At 44.3% G+C, this 19,240-nt stretch overlaps 1 protein-coding gene across 29 annotated transcripts in view; it reads left to right on the top strand.

Annotated features, from left to right (window-relative positions):
* Window positions 1-11,360, top strand: part of synj1 (synaptojanin 1) — a 94,327-nt gene extending 82,967 nt beyond the window's left edge. For 20 of the 29 annotated variants that reach the window (XM_090226378.1, XM_090226372.1, XM_090226371.1 and 17 more), the window contains 5 exons: window positions 566-601; window positions 2,935-2,972; window positions 3,313-3,490; window positions 3,911-4,419; window positions 9,593-11,360. In XM_090226378.1, coding sequence (XP_090082504.1) covers window positions 566-601; window positions 2,935-2,972; window positions 3,313-3,490; window positions 3,911-4,419; window positions 9,593-10,699 — 1,868 coding nt within the window. In that variant the 3' untranslated portion in view covers window positions 10,700-11,360. Of the gene's footprint in view, window positions 1-565; window positions 602-2,934; window positions 2,973-3,312; window positions 3,491-3,910; window positions 4,420-7,876; window positions 7,901-9,592 lie in introns of all 29 variants that reach the window. The other 9 variants (XM_090226381.1, XM_090226377.1, XM_090226383.1 and 6 more) reach the window with 2 other exon arrangements.
* Window positions 11,361-19,240: the final 7,880 nt, after the last annotated feature.

The raw sequence follows: 19,240 nt of genomic DNA, 5'->3' as shown, positions 1-19,240 counted from the left end.
TAGTCATGGGGTTGAGGATGTTGTTCACCCTGATTCATCTAGTCATGGGGTTGAGGATGAGGAGTTGTTCACCCTGATTCATCTAGTCATGGGGTTGAGGATGTTGTTCACCCTGATTCATCTTAGTCATGGGGTTGAGGATGAGGAGTTGTTCACCCTGATTCATCTAGTCATGGGGTTGAGGAGTTGTTCACCCTGATTCATCTAGTCGTGGGGTTGAGGATGTTGTTCACCCTGATTCATCTTAGTCATGGGGTTGAGGATGTTGTTCACCCTGATTCATCTAGTCATGGGGTTGAGGATGAGGAGTTGTTCTCTTTTATTCATCTAGTCATGGGGTTGAGGATGAGGAGTTGTTCACCCTGATTCACCTTAGTCATGGGGTTGAGGATGAAATGATAGGTTGAAACGGTAGGGCGTAACGGTAGGGCGTAACGGTAGGGCGAAACGGTAGGGCGTAACGGTAGGGCGTAACGGTAGGTAGGTACAAACACACAGTGGTTTGTAATGAAAAGTAACCTAATGTTAAAGTCTGGTTTCCTTTGTGCTGCTTCTGCCGGCGAAGGACAAAAAAGCCCTGCGCTCGCTAGACCTGCCTCAGGTGAGTAGTGATGAGACTGTTATAACAACACCTACTTTCTCAATGCTGGTCCTGGGGACCCCGAGGAGGGGGGCTGGTCCTGGGGACCCCGAGGAGGGGGGCTGGTCCTGGGGACTCCGAGGAGGTGGGCTGGTCCTGGGGACTCCGAGGAGGGGGGCTGGTCCTGGGGACCCCGAGGAGTTAGGGGCTGGTCCTGGGGACCCGAGGGGGGAGGGGGGCTGGTCCTGGGGACCCGAGGGGGGGGGGCTGGTCCTGGGGACCCAAGGGGGGAGGGGGGCTGGTCCTGGGGACCCCGAGGAGAGAAACACTGCCTTATGGCATGGCTATATAATAGTAGTAACAGAAACACTGCCTTATAGCATGGCTATATAATAGTGGTAACAGGGTGGTAATAACATCCCCTCTGTCGTCTGTTATGTGATAAACATGATAGGTGACGCCGTGTGTGTCGCTCTGTGTCTCTCTCTCTCTCTCTTTGTCTCTCTGTCTCTGTGTCTCTCTCGCTCTGTCTCTGTCTCTGCCTCTCTCTTTGTCTCTGTGTGTGTGTTAGTGTACCAGGCTGTTTATCTGTGTGTGTGTGTTAGTGTACCAGGCTGTTTCTCTGTGTGTGTGTGTTAGTGTACCAGGCTGTTTGTCTGTCAGCGTTCAGTAATCCAAGGCTTGCCCTAGGGGCCTTAGCACAGGGGTGTTCTTACTTACTTAGCCAACTTCCCTGAGAGCCCTGTGTGTGTATCCCAGCCAGGTACACACTAGTTTAGATGGAGGGAGATAGCCAACCCTCTCAGGCAGACCAGGTACACACTAGTTTAGCCAACCCCCCTCAGTCAGACCAGGTACACACTAGTTTAGATGGAGGTAGATAGCTGATATCCCTATGGAAGTCAGTATGTTGACATGTCTTGGTGATAGATGGAGGTATGACTCCATCTGACTATGACTGGTCCATCTAGCTATCTGGAGATGAGTGTACTGACTATGACTGGTCCACCTAGCTATCTGAAGATGAATGTCCTGACTATGACTGGTCCACCTAGCTATCTGAAGATGAATGTACTGACTATGTCTGTAAGTCTCTCTGGATAAGAGTGTCTTTTAAATGACTAAAATTCAATGTAATGTCTCACTTGTCTTGACATCTCGTGGCCAGCGATGGCCAGAAGGGGCAGCGAAGGTAAATAATGTATGAATGGGCTACCCATGTGATCATGGCATCGCCAGTGCTTGACTTGGGCAGGAGGTCACCGGAGGTCACCGGAGCTGCGTAACCAGCACCTCAATGTTTCTACTGCTCTAATTCTCACACAGCTCATAGAATATTACCTCATCAATGTATTGTGTAATTCCTGCACCTAAATATAAACAGTTACTGGCATCCAAAATGAGTATCGGCACCTATTTCAGTCCAAACCAAGCACTGGGCGTCTCCTATAGAAGCATCCAGGAAGTCCCTTCTATATTATTGAATGTTCTAGAACAAGGATATTCAACTCTACACTACGAAGGCTGCTTTTCTGCTGCTTTTCTGTTATACCTAATAATTAATTATACCCTCTCCTGATGTCCCAGGTCTAAAATTGGTCCCTGATTTAGAGGAGGAAAGAATTTAAAAATGGAAAAATTGAAAAAAAGAAAAGCAGTGGAATTGACTTCGAGGTCCAGAATTGAACATGTCTCTGTTGTATCTCTTTGTTGCAACATCAGCTCCAGATGGGTCTTGTTGCTTGGTTTAGCGAATCAGAATCACCTTTGTTTACAGAGTTTTTCATGTACAGGGACCGGGAATTTGACCTGGGGTGTATTCATTGTACCGATTCTGTTGCAAAAAAAAAAACAGTTTCTTTAACAAAAGCGAACTGAACAAGGAAGGTATATTTTTTTTTCGTCCAATAGAAACTCTTGTTTTAAAGTTGCAACGGGAATGTTTTGCAACTGTTTGGCTAATGATTACATACGTGGGGAAGTGGCGCTGACACCAGAAGTTTACAGACAGAAGATCGATAAATGATTTACACATTATCTCCACACGTGTTGCTATGCTAGTGAGTCCTTATCATAGCGTAAGATAAGAAATAAGTGTTTAATTAAATTTGGTTTGTAAATCATCGGCACGTACACACAGTCACACAAAAAATTAAATTTTTTCAAAAAGTTGTAAAAATAATATGTAAATGACATGTAAATGACATGTAAATGACATCAAAAGTTCCCTGCTTCAGTCATGTCATTGACAGAAATCCAATAGTGGGCATTTGACCATTTGTGATGAAACAACAGTGAATGGACACCTTCAGCCATTGGTTGTTCTGGTTGTCAATCATATGTCTCTGTTCCAGGTCGTGTCCAATCAGGTCCTGGAGGCCTGCCCCGACCGGTGAGTGTTAAAGATCAATACATCTGTCCAAGCAGATTGAATATGCTCTGAAGATACCACGTTTAGATGGACTGTGAACTTCTCTTTATGTCTCTACCGGTCTTTTTCTCCCAATCTCTCTTCCTTCTCTCTCTCTCTCTCTCTCTTCCTTCTGTCTCTCTCTTCACCTCTCTCTCTCTCTCTTCACCTCTCTCTCTCTCTCTTCCTTCTGTCTCTCTCTTCACCTCTCTCTCTCTCTCTCTCTCTCTCTCCCAATCTCTCTCTCCCTCTCTCTCTCTCTCTCTCTCCACATCCTTTATTTCTCTCTCTCCACATCCTTTATGTCTCTCTCCCCCTCCAGAACATGCCTCAGAGGGCTGGGGTGATCAGTGTGACCCCCCAGGCGCGCCCTGCCCACCCAGGTGCTCCCAGACCCACCCCAGAGGCACCGGGGGCTCCACGGCCCACCCCAGACACTCACCCTGGAGCTCCCAGACCTGGCCCTGACGCCCAGCCTAAACCCACCGACCTGCCCCTGGGTGAGACGCAGCCTGGAGCCCTCACACTATCAACCACACCTGGCTTCAAATAGTATTTGTTTTTTTATTTTAAATCTTCCTAGACTGTGATTTGAGAAGTCCAGATGTCACACTGTAAACCAGTGTTCCTGCAAACTCGGTCCTGGGGACCCTCATCAACTCGCCATCAAGAGTTGATTATTTAAATCAGCTGTTTAGGGCAACAACAACAACAACAACAAAAATATGTACTCCCCATGCTGTTTCCAGAAGTTAACCAGGAAACCGAAATTGGGAAACGCTGCTGTAAACTCATGAACTGTTTAAAGGGGTGATCTGGGATCGGTAAATTCTTGGGACTATTAAATATAGCTATTCATTCTTTATGAAGAATGTGAAGACTGTCTCTCTGTCTAAGTCTTCTGTAACGTTGTCTTGCAGGCCCCCCTCCTTCCGGACCCCCTCCAGTGAGACATGTCCCCTCCCCGATGCAGCCAACAATGCAGCCCCAGTCTGCCTCTCCAGCCCAGCCACCCATGCAGGCTCCCATGCAGGCCCAGTCTGCCCCTCCAGCCCAGCCACCCATGCAGCCAACCATGCAGGCTCCCATGCAGGCCCAGTCTGCCCCTCCAGCCCAGCCACCCATGCAGGCTCCCATGCAACCAACCATGCAACCAACCATGCAACCAACCATGGCTGCCCCAATGCAGCCAACCATGCAGGCTCCCATGCAGCCCCAGTCTGCCCCTCCAGCCCAGCCACCCATGCAGGCTCCCATGCAGCCCCAAATGGCTGCCCCAATGCTGCCCACACAGGCCGGAGCAGGGCTAGGGGCTACCGGGGCTGTGGCCCCCCAGGGGCTGTCCTCCCCCAAGCCCCCTCCCCGCTCCCGTTCCTCTCATGTCCTGCCCCCTGAGACCACCACTACAGAGAATGCCCCTGCAACCCAGGTTAGTACCAACCAACACTCTGTATACAGTTACCATGACAACATAGAGATTAATACCAACACTCTGTATACAGTTACCATGACAACATAGAGATTAATACCAATACTCTGTATACAGTTACCATGACAACATAGAGGTTAATACCAACACTCTGTATACAGTTACCATGACAACATAGAGGTTAATACCAACCCTCTGAATACAGTTACCATGACAACATAGATGTTAATACCAACGCTCTGTATACAGTTACCATGACAACACAGAGGTTAATACCAACACTCTGTATACAGTTACCATGACAACATAGATGTTAATACCAACGCTCTGTATACAGTTACCATGACAACACAGAGGTTAATACCATCACTGTATACAGTTACCACGACAACACACATGTTAATACCAACACTCTTTATACAGTTACCATGACAACAGAGGTTAATACCAACACTGTATACAGTTGCCATGACAACATACATGTTAATACCAACACTCTGTATACAGTTACCAACACTCGGTATACAGTTACCATGACAACATATTGGTTAATACCAACACTCTGTATACAGTTACCATGACAACATAGTGGTTAATACCAACATTCTGTATACAGTTACCATGACACCATATTGGTTAATGCCAACAATCTGTATACAGTTACCAGGACAACATATTGGTTAATACCAACACTCTGTATACAGTTACCATGACAACATAGTGGTTAATACCAACACTGTATACAGTTACCATGACAGCATATTGGTTAATACCAACACTCTGTATACAGTTACCATGACAACATATTGGTTAATACCAACACTCTGTATGCAGTTACCATGACAACATAGTGGTTAATACCAACACTCGGTATACAGTTACCATGACTACATAGTGGTTAATACCAATACTCTGTATATAGTTGCCATGACTGCATAGTGGTTAATACCAACACTCTGTATACAGTTACCATGACACCATATTGGTTAATGCCAACAATCTGTATACAGTTACCAGGACAACATATTGGTTAATACCAACACTCTGTATACAGTTACCATGACAACATAGTGGTTAATACCAACACTGTATACAGTTACCATGACAGCATATTGGTTAATACCAACACTCTGTATACAGTTACCATGACAACATATTGGTTAATACCAACACTCTGTATGCAGTTACCATGACAACATAGTGGTTAATACCAACACTCGGTATACAGTTACCATGACTACATAGTGGTTAATACCAATACTCTGTATATAGTTGCCATGACTGCATAGTGGTTAATACCAACACTCTGTATATAGTTACCATGACAACATAGAAGTTAATACCAACCAACACTGCAATATGTCACTTTTTGGGCGATCTGACAAAATTCACATAGAAATGTGAGTAATAGATCTGTCATTCTCATTGAAAACCAGTCTAAGAAGTGGTAGATCTGTTCTACAGTGGCAAGAAGAAGTTCAAAGAAAAGACTGTTTGTTTGTCTGTTGTTGTGACTTGGATGAAGATCAAATCAAATTTATTTATATAGCCCTTCTTAGATCAGCTGATATCTCAAAGTGCTGTACAGAAACCCAGCCTAAAAACCCCCAAACAGCAAGCAATGCAGGTGTAGAAGCACGGTGGCTAGGAAAAAACTCCCTAGAAAGGCCAGAACCTAGGAAGAAACCTATAGAGGAACCAGGCTATAGGAAAAAACTCCCTAGAAAGGCCAGAACCTAGGAAGAAACCTAGGAACCAGGCTATAGGAAAACCTCCGTTGTACGTGCGCTATTTCTCTGCTACCCGTTCCTGTTTTTGCGTTTTTTTACTTACTGTTTTGTACCCCAGCTACAAACAGCTGAAAATATTATCTTTTTTGGCTTTTGGAAAGATATTTCACAGCGGTTTAGATGATACAATGATTCTCTACATGATTCTCTACAATGATTCTCTACAATGATTCTCTACAATGATTCTCTACATGATTCTCTACAATGATTCTCTACAATGATTCTCTACATGATTCTCTACAATGAATCTCTACATGATTCTCTACAATGATTCTCTACAATGATTCTCTACACTATACATAACTAGTTTTGTCACAAACGGACATTAGGACGTTTCTACATATTGCACCTTTAAATTAGAATGTAATGACTCCAATCTAGTCGTTGCATAAATATTCAGCTCGTTATTTAAAGGCCTTGATTAGTTCAGAAGTAAAACTAGGCTTAACAAATCACATAATAAGCTATATGGACTCACTCTGTGTGGATAAATAGGCGTTGACATGATGTTTTTATTGACTACCCCTTCCTCCGTCCCCCCCAAACATTCAACATCTGTAAGGTCCCTCAGTCAAGTATTGAATTTCAAGCACAGATTAAAGTACAAAGACCAGAGAGCTTTTTGAAAGTCTCAGTGATTGGTGGACGGGTAACAATAACAAATCAGACTATCTCTTTAAACATGGTCAAGTTAATAATGACGACGTATTAAAACCACCCAGACGCATCACAGATAGAGTCGTCCTTCTGAACTGAGCTGCCGGAGAGGAAGGAAACTGCTTAGGGAGGTTACCACGAGGCCGTTGACGATTTTTAAAACAGCTACAGAGTTTAATGGCTGTGATGGTAGAAAACTGAGGATGGATCAACAACAGTGTAGTGACTCCACAATAATGACAGAGTGAAAAGAAGAATGCAAATATTCCTAAACATTCAACAAGGCACTAAAGTAATACTGCAACAAGAAAAACACGGCCAAGGAAGACACTTTTTGGCCGAAATTCAGACCCTTATGCAGATCCAAGTAACTGCCTCCTTTAATGCACCTTTCAGTAAGTAGGACAATAACCTACAACAAAAAGCCCAAATATATATTCAGAAAAAAATAAATACAAAATCTTCCAATTTGACATTTAGAATATTTTGTTTACATCGTTGACAAAATAGTGACAATTTAATCTCTTTTAATCCCATTTTGTAACACAATAAAATGTGGATAACGGAGATGTCTAGTTTGTTAGCTACTGTATGTCATGGTATAATGTTACAGGAACACATGAGATGAGGGAAATAACAAGTAGATGGTACATGCACAAAACAATTGGCTACTCTTTTATCTCTCTGTCTTTTTTCTCTGTCTTTTTTCGCTCTCTGTCTTTCTCTCTCTCTGTCTTTATCTCTCTCTGTCTTCATCTCTCTCTGTCTTTATCTCGCTCTGTCTTTCTCTGTCTTTATCTCTCTGTCTTTATCTCTCTGTCTTTATCTCTCTCTTTCTTTATCTCTCTCTGTCTTTATCTCTCTCTGTCTTTCTTTCTCTCTCTGGCTTTCTCTCGTTCTCTCCTTTCTCTGTCCCTTACACAGCTTTGCTACAGTTATATAGGTGTGTAAGTGTTCTTCTCTCCCCATCTCTCTCCCTCTCTCCCCCTCTCTCTCCCTCTCTCTCCAAGCCGGAGCAGCCCTCTGGGTGACAGGTATACCATTGCCTCCTCTATATTAAACTCCTCCTTGTTTCTCTCCATAGCACCTCTGTCACTGAGTCCTCTAGTCCAGTGTATGACCCAAGTCTCAAATCACACCCTAATCCCTAGATGGTACACTACTTTGGACCATAATCCTTAGTACACTACTTTGGACCTTTTATCCCTAGATAGTACACTACTTTGGGCCTTTATCTCTTGTCTAAAGTAGTGTACTAACTAGGGAATAGGGTGTGATTTGAGTCTCCCTACTCCCATACATTAGTCACCTGCTTCATATTTTTGTTGATTTCTGCCTTGATCCATCTGTAGGTGTTTATTTGATCGTGTCTCCTAGCCCATCACAAATCTAATAACAGTGGGTTTTATATGTTCATCAACTGGTAAAAAGGGTTGTTGTTGTTGTTTAAACTGTTGTTGTTGTTTTTTTTACGTGGCCAGCATGACAATCCACACATCTGACCTTAAAAATATTCGGGATGTTTTGCCAGTTCAGTCCAGTTCAATCAATGCATGTCGGCCACGTCTAGCCTGGTAATCTAGCCTGGTAATCTAGCCTGGTAATCTAGCCTGGTAATCTACCCCCGAATTTGTGTTGACCTTCCTTCAACACATCGACGTTCCTTTACATATATCCTGCCTTTGATCAACACGTTGAAATAGACCACTTCCTGTGTTGATATGGAATGACTTCCTGTGTTGAAATGGACCACTTCCTGTGTTGATATGGAATGACTTCCTGTGTTGAAATGGACCACTTCCTGTGTTGATATGGAATGACTTCCTGTGTTGAAATGGACCACTTCCTGTGTTGATATGGAATGACTTCCTGTGTTGATATGGAATGACTTCCTGTGTTGATATGGACCACTTCCTGTGTTGATATAGACCACGTCCTGTGTTGAAATGGACCACTTCCTGTGTTGATATGGAATGACTTCCTGTGTTGATATGGAATGACTTCCTGTGTTGATATGGAATGACTTCCTGTGTTGATAGGAATGACTTCCTGTGTTGATATGGAATGACTTCCTGTGTTGAAATGGACCACTTCCTGTGTTGAAATGGACCACTTCCTGTGTTGATATGGAATGACTTCCTGTGTTGAAATGGACCACTTCCTGTGTTGAAATGGACCACTTCCTGTGTTGATATGGAATGACTTCCTGTGTTGATATGGAATGACTTCCTGTGTTGATATGGAACGACTTCCTGTGTTGATATGGAATGACTTCCTGTGTTGATATGGAACGACTTCCTGTGTTGATATGGACCACTTCCTGTGTTGATATGGAACGACTTCCTGTGTTGATATGGAACGACTTCCTGTGTTGATATGGAACGACTTCCTGTGTTGATATGGAACGACTTCCTGGTGTATCGTGTTTTATATATAATGTGTCATCCAATGGTAATGCAGCCAACGGTCACCTGGTCAGTCCTTTCACTGGTTAGGTATTTAGGTACTTTGTGTGGAATATAATAGCTGGTTAAGTGTAGTCGTAGGTTATTAAAGTAGACTTGTTGCATGTTATAACAAGAGAGCTCTTACTGCTGAAACGTCACTCTACGATTACATTCCATTTACTTATTTCCTCATTACGTCAAAATAAACTGCCATTGGCTCAGCTTTTTCCCAACGTTGGCTCTGATTTGATGACTCCGGTGTCTTTTTCTCCCCTCTAGATCAATGGGGTGAATGGAATCCAAAGAGAAGCACAATGGAAGCCCGAACCCTTTGACACACTCACCTCTGACCTCTCCGCCTCTTGGCTCAACACCCAATCACTGACCAGGACCTCCTCCTTACGCTCAGCTCCTACCCTCCCTACTTCCTCTATCACCCTCCCTTCATCCCTCCACTCCACCCCTCTGTCCACCCTGCAGGGCTTCGACGACGACTCTTCCTCCACCCTCCCCCCTTCCCTCACCCGGTCTCTCCTCCCCCCTCCCCCGGTCCCATCTCGAAGTAGGTCCCAGGAGGCCCTGCAGCGGGGCTCTCCCAACCCCTTTCTGAGTGATCCGGTCCCAGCCCGTCCCAACAGCACCAACCCCTTCACTGGTCCTCTGGTGCAGCAGGGTCAGAGGCGCTCCCTGACACCTGACTTCCTTGCCCAGCAGAAGGCCTCAAGGCCTGGTCTCGACAGGACCATGTCTGCCTTCACCCAGCCCCTCGCCCCTACCCCAGCCCCGTTCCCAGCTTTTGCCCCCAACATGACGCCAGGGGCACCTGCACCCCCTCCATCGCTCCACCGGACGATGTCCCTGCTTGGCCCATCGATGACCCCCCTCATCCCTGCTCCAGCGCTCCCTCTCCTGACTGCTCCCTCTCTCCCTGCCCCTATGCTCCCCCTGGCTCTTCCTCTCTCTCGCCCTCTTCTTCCAGCCCCTGCCCTCCCCCTGTCTCCTCCCTCCTCCACCCCTGACCTCCCCCTGTCTCCTCCCTCCTCCACCCCTACCCCCCTGTCGTCCCGCCCCCAGCCCCCTCCTCCCCCTCGGGCCCAGCTGTGGGTGACCTTCGATGATGATTCAGTCCTCCCCGTCCCAGCCAAGGCTCCACCAGCAGCCCCAACTGCTTCCACCTCCCCCCCATCTCTCACCCAGACTCAGTTCTCCTGCTCTGGTTTCGACTCTGACCCACACTGGGCCACTGGCTCCACCACCTTGACCTCCACATTCCTCTCCCGGCCCCCTCCGATCCCAGCCAGGGTGGTCCCAGGCAGCAGCCAGCCCCCGCTCCCAGCCCGAGCCACAAACAACCTCCCTTTCCCCAAGGACTTCACTGAGAGATAGGAGTGACCCGGCGATCCACCACAGAGGAAACGTGTCCTATGTAGGACAGGGACGACCTATCTAGAGGAGTGTAGATCTATGGTCCACTACAGAGGAAACAGGTCGTCCCTGGCCTAAATAGGACACGGACGACCTATCTAGAGGAGTGTAGATCTATGGTCCACCACAGAGGAAACGTGTCCTATGTAGGACAGGGCAGGCCTATCTAGAGGAGTGTAGATCTATGGTCCACTACAGAGGAAACGTGTCCTATGTAGGACAGGGACGACCTATCTAGAGGAGTGTAGATCTATGGTCCACTACAGAGGAAACGTGTCCTAGGTCTGCCCTGTCCTACATATCTAGAGGAGTGTAGATCTATGGTCCACCACAGAGGAAACGTGTCCTATGTAGGACAGGGCAGGCCTATCTAGAGGAGTGTAGATCTATGGTCCACCACAGAGGAAACGTGTCCTACGTAGGACAGGGCAGACCTATCTAGAGGAGTGTAGATCTATGGTAAATGTGAATGTGTGTATGGTTTGTATAAAGAGTCAGGTATTTAACCCATTTAGACTAAACCCCTCCCACTCCTGAATATTCATGTACCACTGCTGTTCCATAACATCTTTGTTGCCGATGTTGTTAACACATCACATGTCATTATGTGAATATGTATGTTTCTCCTGGTCTTGTTTATTTCGTTATGGCAGGAAACATGTTCCTGGGTCTATATCAGGGCTGTCCAACTCTGTTCCTGGAGAGATAAACCTCCTGTAGGTTTTAACTCCAACTCTGTTCCTGGAGAGATAAACCTCTTGTAGGTTTTAACTCCAACTCTGTTCCTGGAGAGATAAACCTCCTGTAGGTTTTAACTCCAACCCTGTTCTTGGAGAGATAAACCTCCTGTAGGTTTTAACTCCAACCCTGTTCTTGGAGAGATAAACCTCCTGTAGGTTTTAACTCCAACCCTGTTCCTGGAGAGATAAACCTCCTGTTGGTTTTAACTCCAACCCCAGTTGTAACCAACCTGATTCAGATTTTCAACCAGCTAATTATTAGAATCAGGTGCACTAGATGAGGGTTGGAGTTAAAACCTACAGGTTTATTTCTCCAGGAACAAGGTTGGAGTTAAAACCTACAGGAGGGTTATTTCTCCAGGAACAGGGTTGGAGTTAAAACCTACAGGAGGGTTATTTCTCCAGGAACAGGGTTGGAGTTAAAACCTACAGGAGGGTTATTTCTCCAGGAACAGGGTTGGAGTTAAAACCTACAGGAGGGTCTCTCTCCAGGAACAGGGTTGGAGTTAAAACCTACAGGAGGGTCTCTCTCCAGGAACAGGGTTGGACAGCCCTGGGTCTATATAGTTAATGTCAATGTATATCAATATATATATATATATATCTATCTATGCGCTCAAATGGTGTCAGCTCCTGTGTAATATTGAACATGTCTACCTACGGCCATACAGTTAGATTGTCACTGAGATTCTTATTCCATATGATCAGCATTCTAGGATATGACCACATTCCCTACACTCAGCGGTGTGCCACGTTCGCTGTTATGACACGGTAGGGCTACAGTCACATACACATCCATCGTTATACTAGGCTGTATGTAAGCAGCAGCAGCCTAGTCCCTGTCATTCAAACAGAAACCCAGTTTCTACTCCTCACCGCTTATTCAGTATAGGGTGGAGTGCACTGCAGGAGCCAAAATGGAACCCAGTTTCTACTCCTCACCGCTTATTCAGTATAGGGTGGAGTGCACTGCAGGAGCCAAAATGGAACCCAGTTTCTACACCTCACTGCTTATTCAGTATAGGGTGAAGTGCACTGCAGGAGCCAAAATGGAACCCAGTTTCTACACCTCACTGCTTATTCAGTATAGGGTGAAGTGCACTGCAGGAGCCAAAATGGAACCCAGTTTCTACTCCTCACTGCTTATTCAGTATAGGGTGGAGTGCACTGCAGGAGCCAAAATGGAACCCAGCTTCTACTCCTCACTGCTTATTCAGTATAGGGTGGAGTGCACTGCAGGAGCCAAAATGGACCCCAGTTTCTACTCCTCACTGCTTATTCAGTATAGGGTGGAGTGCACTGCAGGAGCCAAAATGGACCCCAGTTTCTACACCTCACTGCTTATTCAGTATAGGGTGGAGTGCACTGCAGGAGCCAAAATGGCCAACTGTCATGTCACTCAGCATTGATCAGAAATCACCTTGCTCTACAGATTACGCCTCTGTATCAGGCAGGGCCAGAACTCACAGTTACTGAATATCTATATCTGTACAGTACAACACCTATTTTATCTGTCATGAATGTACATTGCACAGGTTGTTGTTGTCGTTGTCTCCTTGAGACCACAAATGATGGTTTCTCTCTCTCTCTCTCTTCCCTGCCATCAGCATCTGTGTTTTGTTGCTGTTGTGCTAAAGCTCAACATGTTCTTTAGCCACATATCAACCTGTATACATTTTGTTTCTGTATATTTTCAGAGAGCAGGCTAGTCTCCAAGACGTGTGTATTCACGGTATAACAGATATGCACTTAAGACTTAATATTAAGTCAACCAGATTTTCTTTTGAGAGGTCTCGTGAAAAGCATTAACGTTTTGGCGAGCGTGACGGATTGAGAAAGGGGAGAGACGGTTTTGACAGATGACTTGGACTTAAACCTGCTTCCTCCTACTCCTCTGTGTGTGCGTGTGTGTGTGTGTGTGTGTGTGGAGCTGCATACTGTACGTATCCCAGTATATATATATATTCCTCCTTGATTTGATCCAACGCTTGGACCTGTACTACTGTATAGTAATATGAATGTGGTGTTCTTCTGTACTATTGGGATCCTTCTATATATCTGATCTCCAACAATCCTGTTTTGCTTTCTTGTCGTGTGTCGCTTTGAACTTAATTTTACTCGCAGAGATGGTACCTACCTACTTATTTTTTATTTCAAAAGAGAAGGTTATTTCTAATCTATTTATTATTGAAACTGTGGTGAGAAAGTACTGTGCTGTGTTTGAGGTGTGTTGTCTGTCGTGGGTGGGTGGGTGGGTGAGGGGGGTTGGTTGTGCGTGCTGCTCTGTGTGTAGTGTGTGTACAGTGTTGTGTGTGTGTGGGGGGGGGGGGGGGTGTTATTGTCAGCATTTTTCTCCTGAGGGTCTTAAATACTACAGTAACATATGTCACATACTCTCACAGATTTAGAGACCAACGGCCACCCTAACACACAGGCCAACGGGCCACCCTAACACAGGCCAACGGCCACCCTAACCCCAGAAGGACTTGTAGGCACCTCCCCCTTTCAATGTTTATAATACAAAACCATACAACAACAAAAATCCTATTTTTTAGAGAGAAACAAATCATTGGAGATTTACACAAAGAAGAAGGAAAACAGAAGGGGTAAAGAATAACAAAAGGAAATGAACGTACAAAGCAGATATCTAATAGTCAGATGCATCCTCCTCACACTACATGCTAGTGTCATTGAGCCAATCAGAGTTAACTTCCTGTTGATGAGGTGTGGTGGTATTAACATCAGTGATGTGTCAGTGTTCTACTCCGTATTCCGCTGTTGTCCTCCTACTATCTACGTTGGTCTTTCTCTAAAAACACACTGCGGGAGCCAACACGGAACCCAGTTTCCACTCCTCACTGCTTATTCAGTATAGGGTGAGTGCACTACAGGTGCCAAAATGGAACCCAGTTTCCACTCCTCACTGCTTATTCAGTATAGGGTGAGTGCACTACAGGAGCCAAAATGGACGACGCTGCTGCTCTAGTGTTTTACACCAGTGTCTCCAACAATGGCTCTGACATGTAAATGGTTTGTTGGTGAGAGGGACATATTGTGATTAGCTAGAAGAGGAGAGGTTTTTCCCCTCTCAAGACAACTGTTGGATGATGATGTTATTTTCCCCAAAAAACTCTGTTAAAAATGGTTGTGCTCCACCACCAGTTTAGTGGAGAGGGTATGGGGGTTAGGGTTGCAAAGTCTGGTAGCTTTCCCGAAGTCTCCAGCTTTTCCAGAAATCCTGGTTGAAAGACTCAGGAGTGAGTTAACATGAAATCCGGAATCCTCCGACCCGGGATTTCTGGAAGATCTTGGAATTTGGGAAAAGTTGCAGGAATTTTGCAACCCTACTTAGGGTGTGTACCCAGAGGTTCAGAGTCTAGGGTCTAAGGTCCAGTTTCCCAGACACAGACAAACCCTTGTTCTGGATTTAAATGTATTTATTTTTTTAAACCTACTCGATGGTGAAGTAGTTTCTAAATCCTGGATTAGACTTAATCTTTTGTCCAGGAAACCAGTCCTAAAGGAACCAGCTAACTGATGCTTCTCTGTTGTTGCTTTTATCCACACCATGGAAACAAATAACCGTGTTCTTCATTCGCAATCCAAAAATCTCTGGATTGAAACGTCACTCCTTAAAAAAAAAAAAACACACCGAGGCAGTAAAAGTAGCATTATCAACACTTCTACCACGTCCCTGTCATTGGTCGCCGGAGGAAGACGATAGAACCACCTTAAATGCATTTCTTGTTATGCTTTTAATCAGTGGTGTGCAGTATAGCCAATGGCATTAATCATTCTAGGAGGCTAGCTACTAACGCTTAGCGTCATGTTCTGTTCAAGATGATATTTTATAGGAAACAAAAGTGACTCTTTTTTTTCGTTTGTGTGTGTGTGTGTGGGTTGGTGTCCCTTTTTATAACCCATAGTCGAGAGTCATCTGTGTTGTTGATCATAATACTATATAAAGAAAAATGAAAACTACAATTCATATATTAGTAACTAAGGTTCCATCATTTTAAGTGCACCGCTAAAACTGCACATTTATGTATAAAGCAATGTGTGTTGTATGTATAATAAATGTCTATTGAACCTGAATGCTGTTGACTGCACTGGACTCGTGTTGACGACAACTTGTTTGTGTGTCATATTTACACGGCTGTGTAACTACTCGTCTTTGTCACAATACACATTCTTCTTCTGGTCTAGCCTTAGAACATGACTCTCGGTTCCATTACATTGGGGCTCCCGAGTGGCTCAGCCGGGTCTAAGGCACTGCATCTCAGTGCAAGAGGCGTCACTACAGTCCCTGGTGCGAATCCGGGCTGTATCACATCCGGCCGTGATTGGGAGTCCCATAGAGCGTCGTCCGGGTTTGGCCGTCCGTTGTAAATAAGAATTTGTTTTTAACTGTCTTGTCTAGTTACATAAAGGTTCCATACATAAAATACAAATAAATTAAGAGCCCAGACATTCGGTCTGAACATCAACGTACATCGCTTGCGGTACGGTTTTGGTGCGTATCTTTCATATCCGTGAGAAATCGTTTTCAGAAAACAAAAAGGTTAAATTACTTACACACCTTTTATAGGGTTAGTGTTCCCACAAGGCCATAACTCCATGTTACAGCGCGTTGTTTATGGAAAACAGACGGAAGACAGAGTGGACAATCTGTGCTAATTAGCTATCTGTTTCTGTCTATAAACGGAAGACAGAGTGGACAATCTGCTAATTAGCTATCTGTGTCTCTGAACACCTGTCTATAAACGGAAGACAGAGTGGACAATCTGCTAATTAGCTATCTGTGTCTCTGAACACCTGTCTATAAACGGAAGACAGAGTGGACAATCTGCTAATTAGCTATCTGAGTCTCCGAACACCCGTCTATAAACGGAAGACGGACGCAGTAAACATGTTTTTACTGAAAAATACTGTGTTAACCTGTTAAAACACTGCACATAAGTGTGTAATTTGCATTTGTGAAATTATTTTAATGTGATATGAGAGTAGAGTGATTTATTGTTTCTAGAACCGTACCACAATTGACAATCGATTGACGTTTAGGATGGAGCATTTGGCTGTTTTGGCTTCTAGAGCCAATTCACCTTTAAAAACAGAACATGTTCAAGGACCTTTTGGACTAGAAGGGGTAACGTTAGGCTTCTTTATTCTGCTTCTGGACCAAATGCATTTGTGTCAATTGTTATAATAATAAAAAAACAGCACCATCCTTGCCAACGTCTGGGTCAAAGGTTAATTGGAGGTTGGGCTGTTTTGAAGAGCGAATGGTGAGTCTGCACTCATGTGTTAGCAATTTTATGATTAATTTGGTAATGGAATGCGCAGTTTTAAAACCTGTCACTGGTGTTACACAGTTTATAGTATAGGGAAAGGAAATAATATTGATATGCCAAATTATTTTAATGTGATATGAGAGTAGAGTGATTTATTGTTTCTAGAACCGTACCACAATTGACAATCGATTGACGTTTAGGATGGAGCATTTGGCTGTTTTGGCTTCTAGAGCCAATTCACCTTTAAAAACAGAACATGTTCAAGGACCTTTTGGACTAGAAGGGGTAACGTTAGGCTTCTTTATTCTGCTTCTGGACCAAATGCATTTGTGTCAATTGTTATAATAATAAAAAAACAGCACCATCCTTGCCAACGTCTGGGTCAAAGGTTAATTGGAGGTTGGGCTGTTTTGAAGAGCGAATGGTGAGTCTGCACTCATGTGTTAGCAATTTTATGATTAATTTGGTAATGGAATGCGCAGTTTTAAAACCTGTCACTGGTGTTACACAGTTTATAGTATAGGGAAAGGAAATAATATTGATATGCCATCTTGTCATCAGATTTGTCACTGGCGTTACTGTTCCTGCTGTTAACACCATTGACAATCAATAACACTGCTAACTTTTTTATATCAACGTTAAGGTTTTGTACTGTTTCAATATTGTAATTTGTAACATAATAAGGCTTTCTTTTAGATATGGCAACAACAAAAATACATGTAATTAAGTGCTGCTGAAAAGCAAAGACTCTCCAGACAGCGCAGGGATGCTGACCTGGGGGAAGAGCAAAGACTCTCCAGACAGCGCAGGGATGCTGACCCGGGGGAAGAGCAAAGACTCTCCAGACAGCGTAGGGATGCTGACCGGGTGAAGAGCAAAGACTCTCCAGACAGCGCAGGGATGCTGACCCGGTGAAGAGCAAAGACTCTCCAGACAGCGCAGGGATGCTGACCCGGTGAAGAGCAAAGACTCTCCAGACAGCGCAGGGATGCTGACCCAGTGAAGAGCAAAGACTCTGGGGAACCTCTGGTAACCAAGTAAAGCACAGAAGGTTTCTGGGGAACCTCTGGTAACCAAGTAAAGCACAGAAGGTTTCTGGGGTACCTCTGGTAACCACAAAAGGAACCATGCGAATGAACCAGGAATGCACCAGAAAATAAATCACTCTCCCGACGGTGCCGGCTAAATGGCCACTGTCTCTCACCTCCACATCAAACAGATGTCATCGACCCGGATACCTCAGCTCCACCTCGCCCAGACGTCACTGAGGATCACCGCGGTGGTGCATTGTGAACCATGATGAACCACCATACCGTTTATACTGGAGGTTGAAGAACATAACATCACAGTCGTTGAAAATAAGAATTAGTTCTTAACTGACTTGCCTAGTTAAATAAAGGTAAAATAAAAAAAAACATGGCAAGACAAACTTTAGGACAAACTTTTCAAACATCACAAGTAAAAGTTAATTTAGTAGGCAAACTGTTAGTACTGGAAACAGGCCTATTCCATGAACATGTTTCACTGCACACACTGTTTATCATCAGCCCTTTTGGGAAAACCTAGTCTTAGTTTTACATTCAATGTTGTTTCTATTGTTCTTGTGTATCTATAGATCTCATAGACACGTTTTTATATCTGTACGACAACGTTAGGAAATGTTTATGGCTCGAGTGTTGTTGACTGGAGCAATAGAAAAACAAATATATCCTACTGATGAGTCAACGAGGTTTAATATGTATGTTCTGGTGGTCAGACACGTTCCTGATGAGTCAACGAGGTTTAATACGTATGTTCTGGTGGTCAGACACGTTCCTGATGAGTCAACGAGGTTTAATACGTATGTTCTGGTGGTCAGACACGTTCCTGATGAGTCAACGAGGTTTAATACGTATGTTCTGGTGGTCAGACACGTTCCTGATGAGTCAACGAGGTTTAGTACGTATGTTCTGGTGGTCAAACACGTTCCTGATGAGTCAACGAGGTTTAATACGTATGTTCCGGTGGTCAGGTCTTGACACGTTCCTGAATAATCAAGCAAACAACACCTGAGGGAATTGGCATCGAAAACAATTGCAACATCTTTAGTTGTTTACTGGGATCTTCTAAAGTAATAAAGAATTCCTTATAATTAAGTAAACGACCCTCTGCATTTACACGTTGGCTCACTAATAGGATATTATTTAGGAACCAATACTCTAAAAACAAAGAAGCATGTTTATACAATATGTCTGGATTATTCCATATATAATATCTGTGTGGAGAAAAATGATGCTTATTCATTAAAGGACAATGATAAGAAAACCACACAATATTTGACAGCCATGAGTTCACATTTATTAATGTTAAAACATAGACCAGACGCTTTGGGAAAGGATTCTATCACATTTGATCGATATGGGAATCTGACTAGCTTCTTTCAGAAAAAGTGTAGTATCGCCAGCCAGCTGGCTAATAATTATTTCTTTACC

This window comes from Oncorhynchus mykiss, chromosome 29 (assembly GCF_057628025.1).
Source record: "Oncorhynchus mykiss isolate SJ-2025 chromosome 29, ASM5762802v1, whole genome shotgun sequence".
Lineage (NCBI taxonomy): Eukaryota > Metazoa > Chordata > Actinopteri > Salmoniformes > Salmonidae > Oncorhynchus > Oncorhynchus mykiss.
Note: the sequence above shows the minus strand (reverse complement) of the source record. Positions and strands in the feature narration are given on the sequence as shown.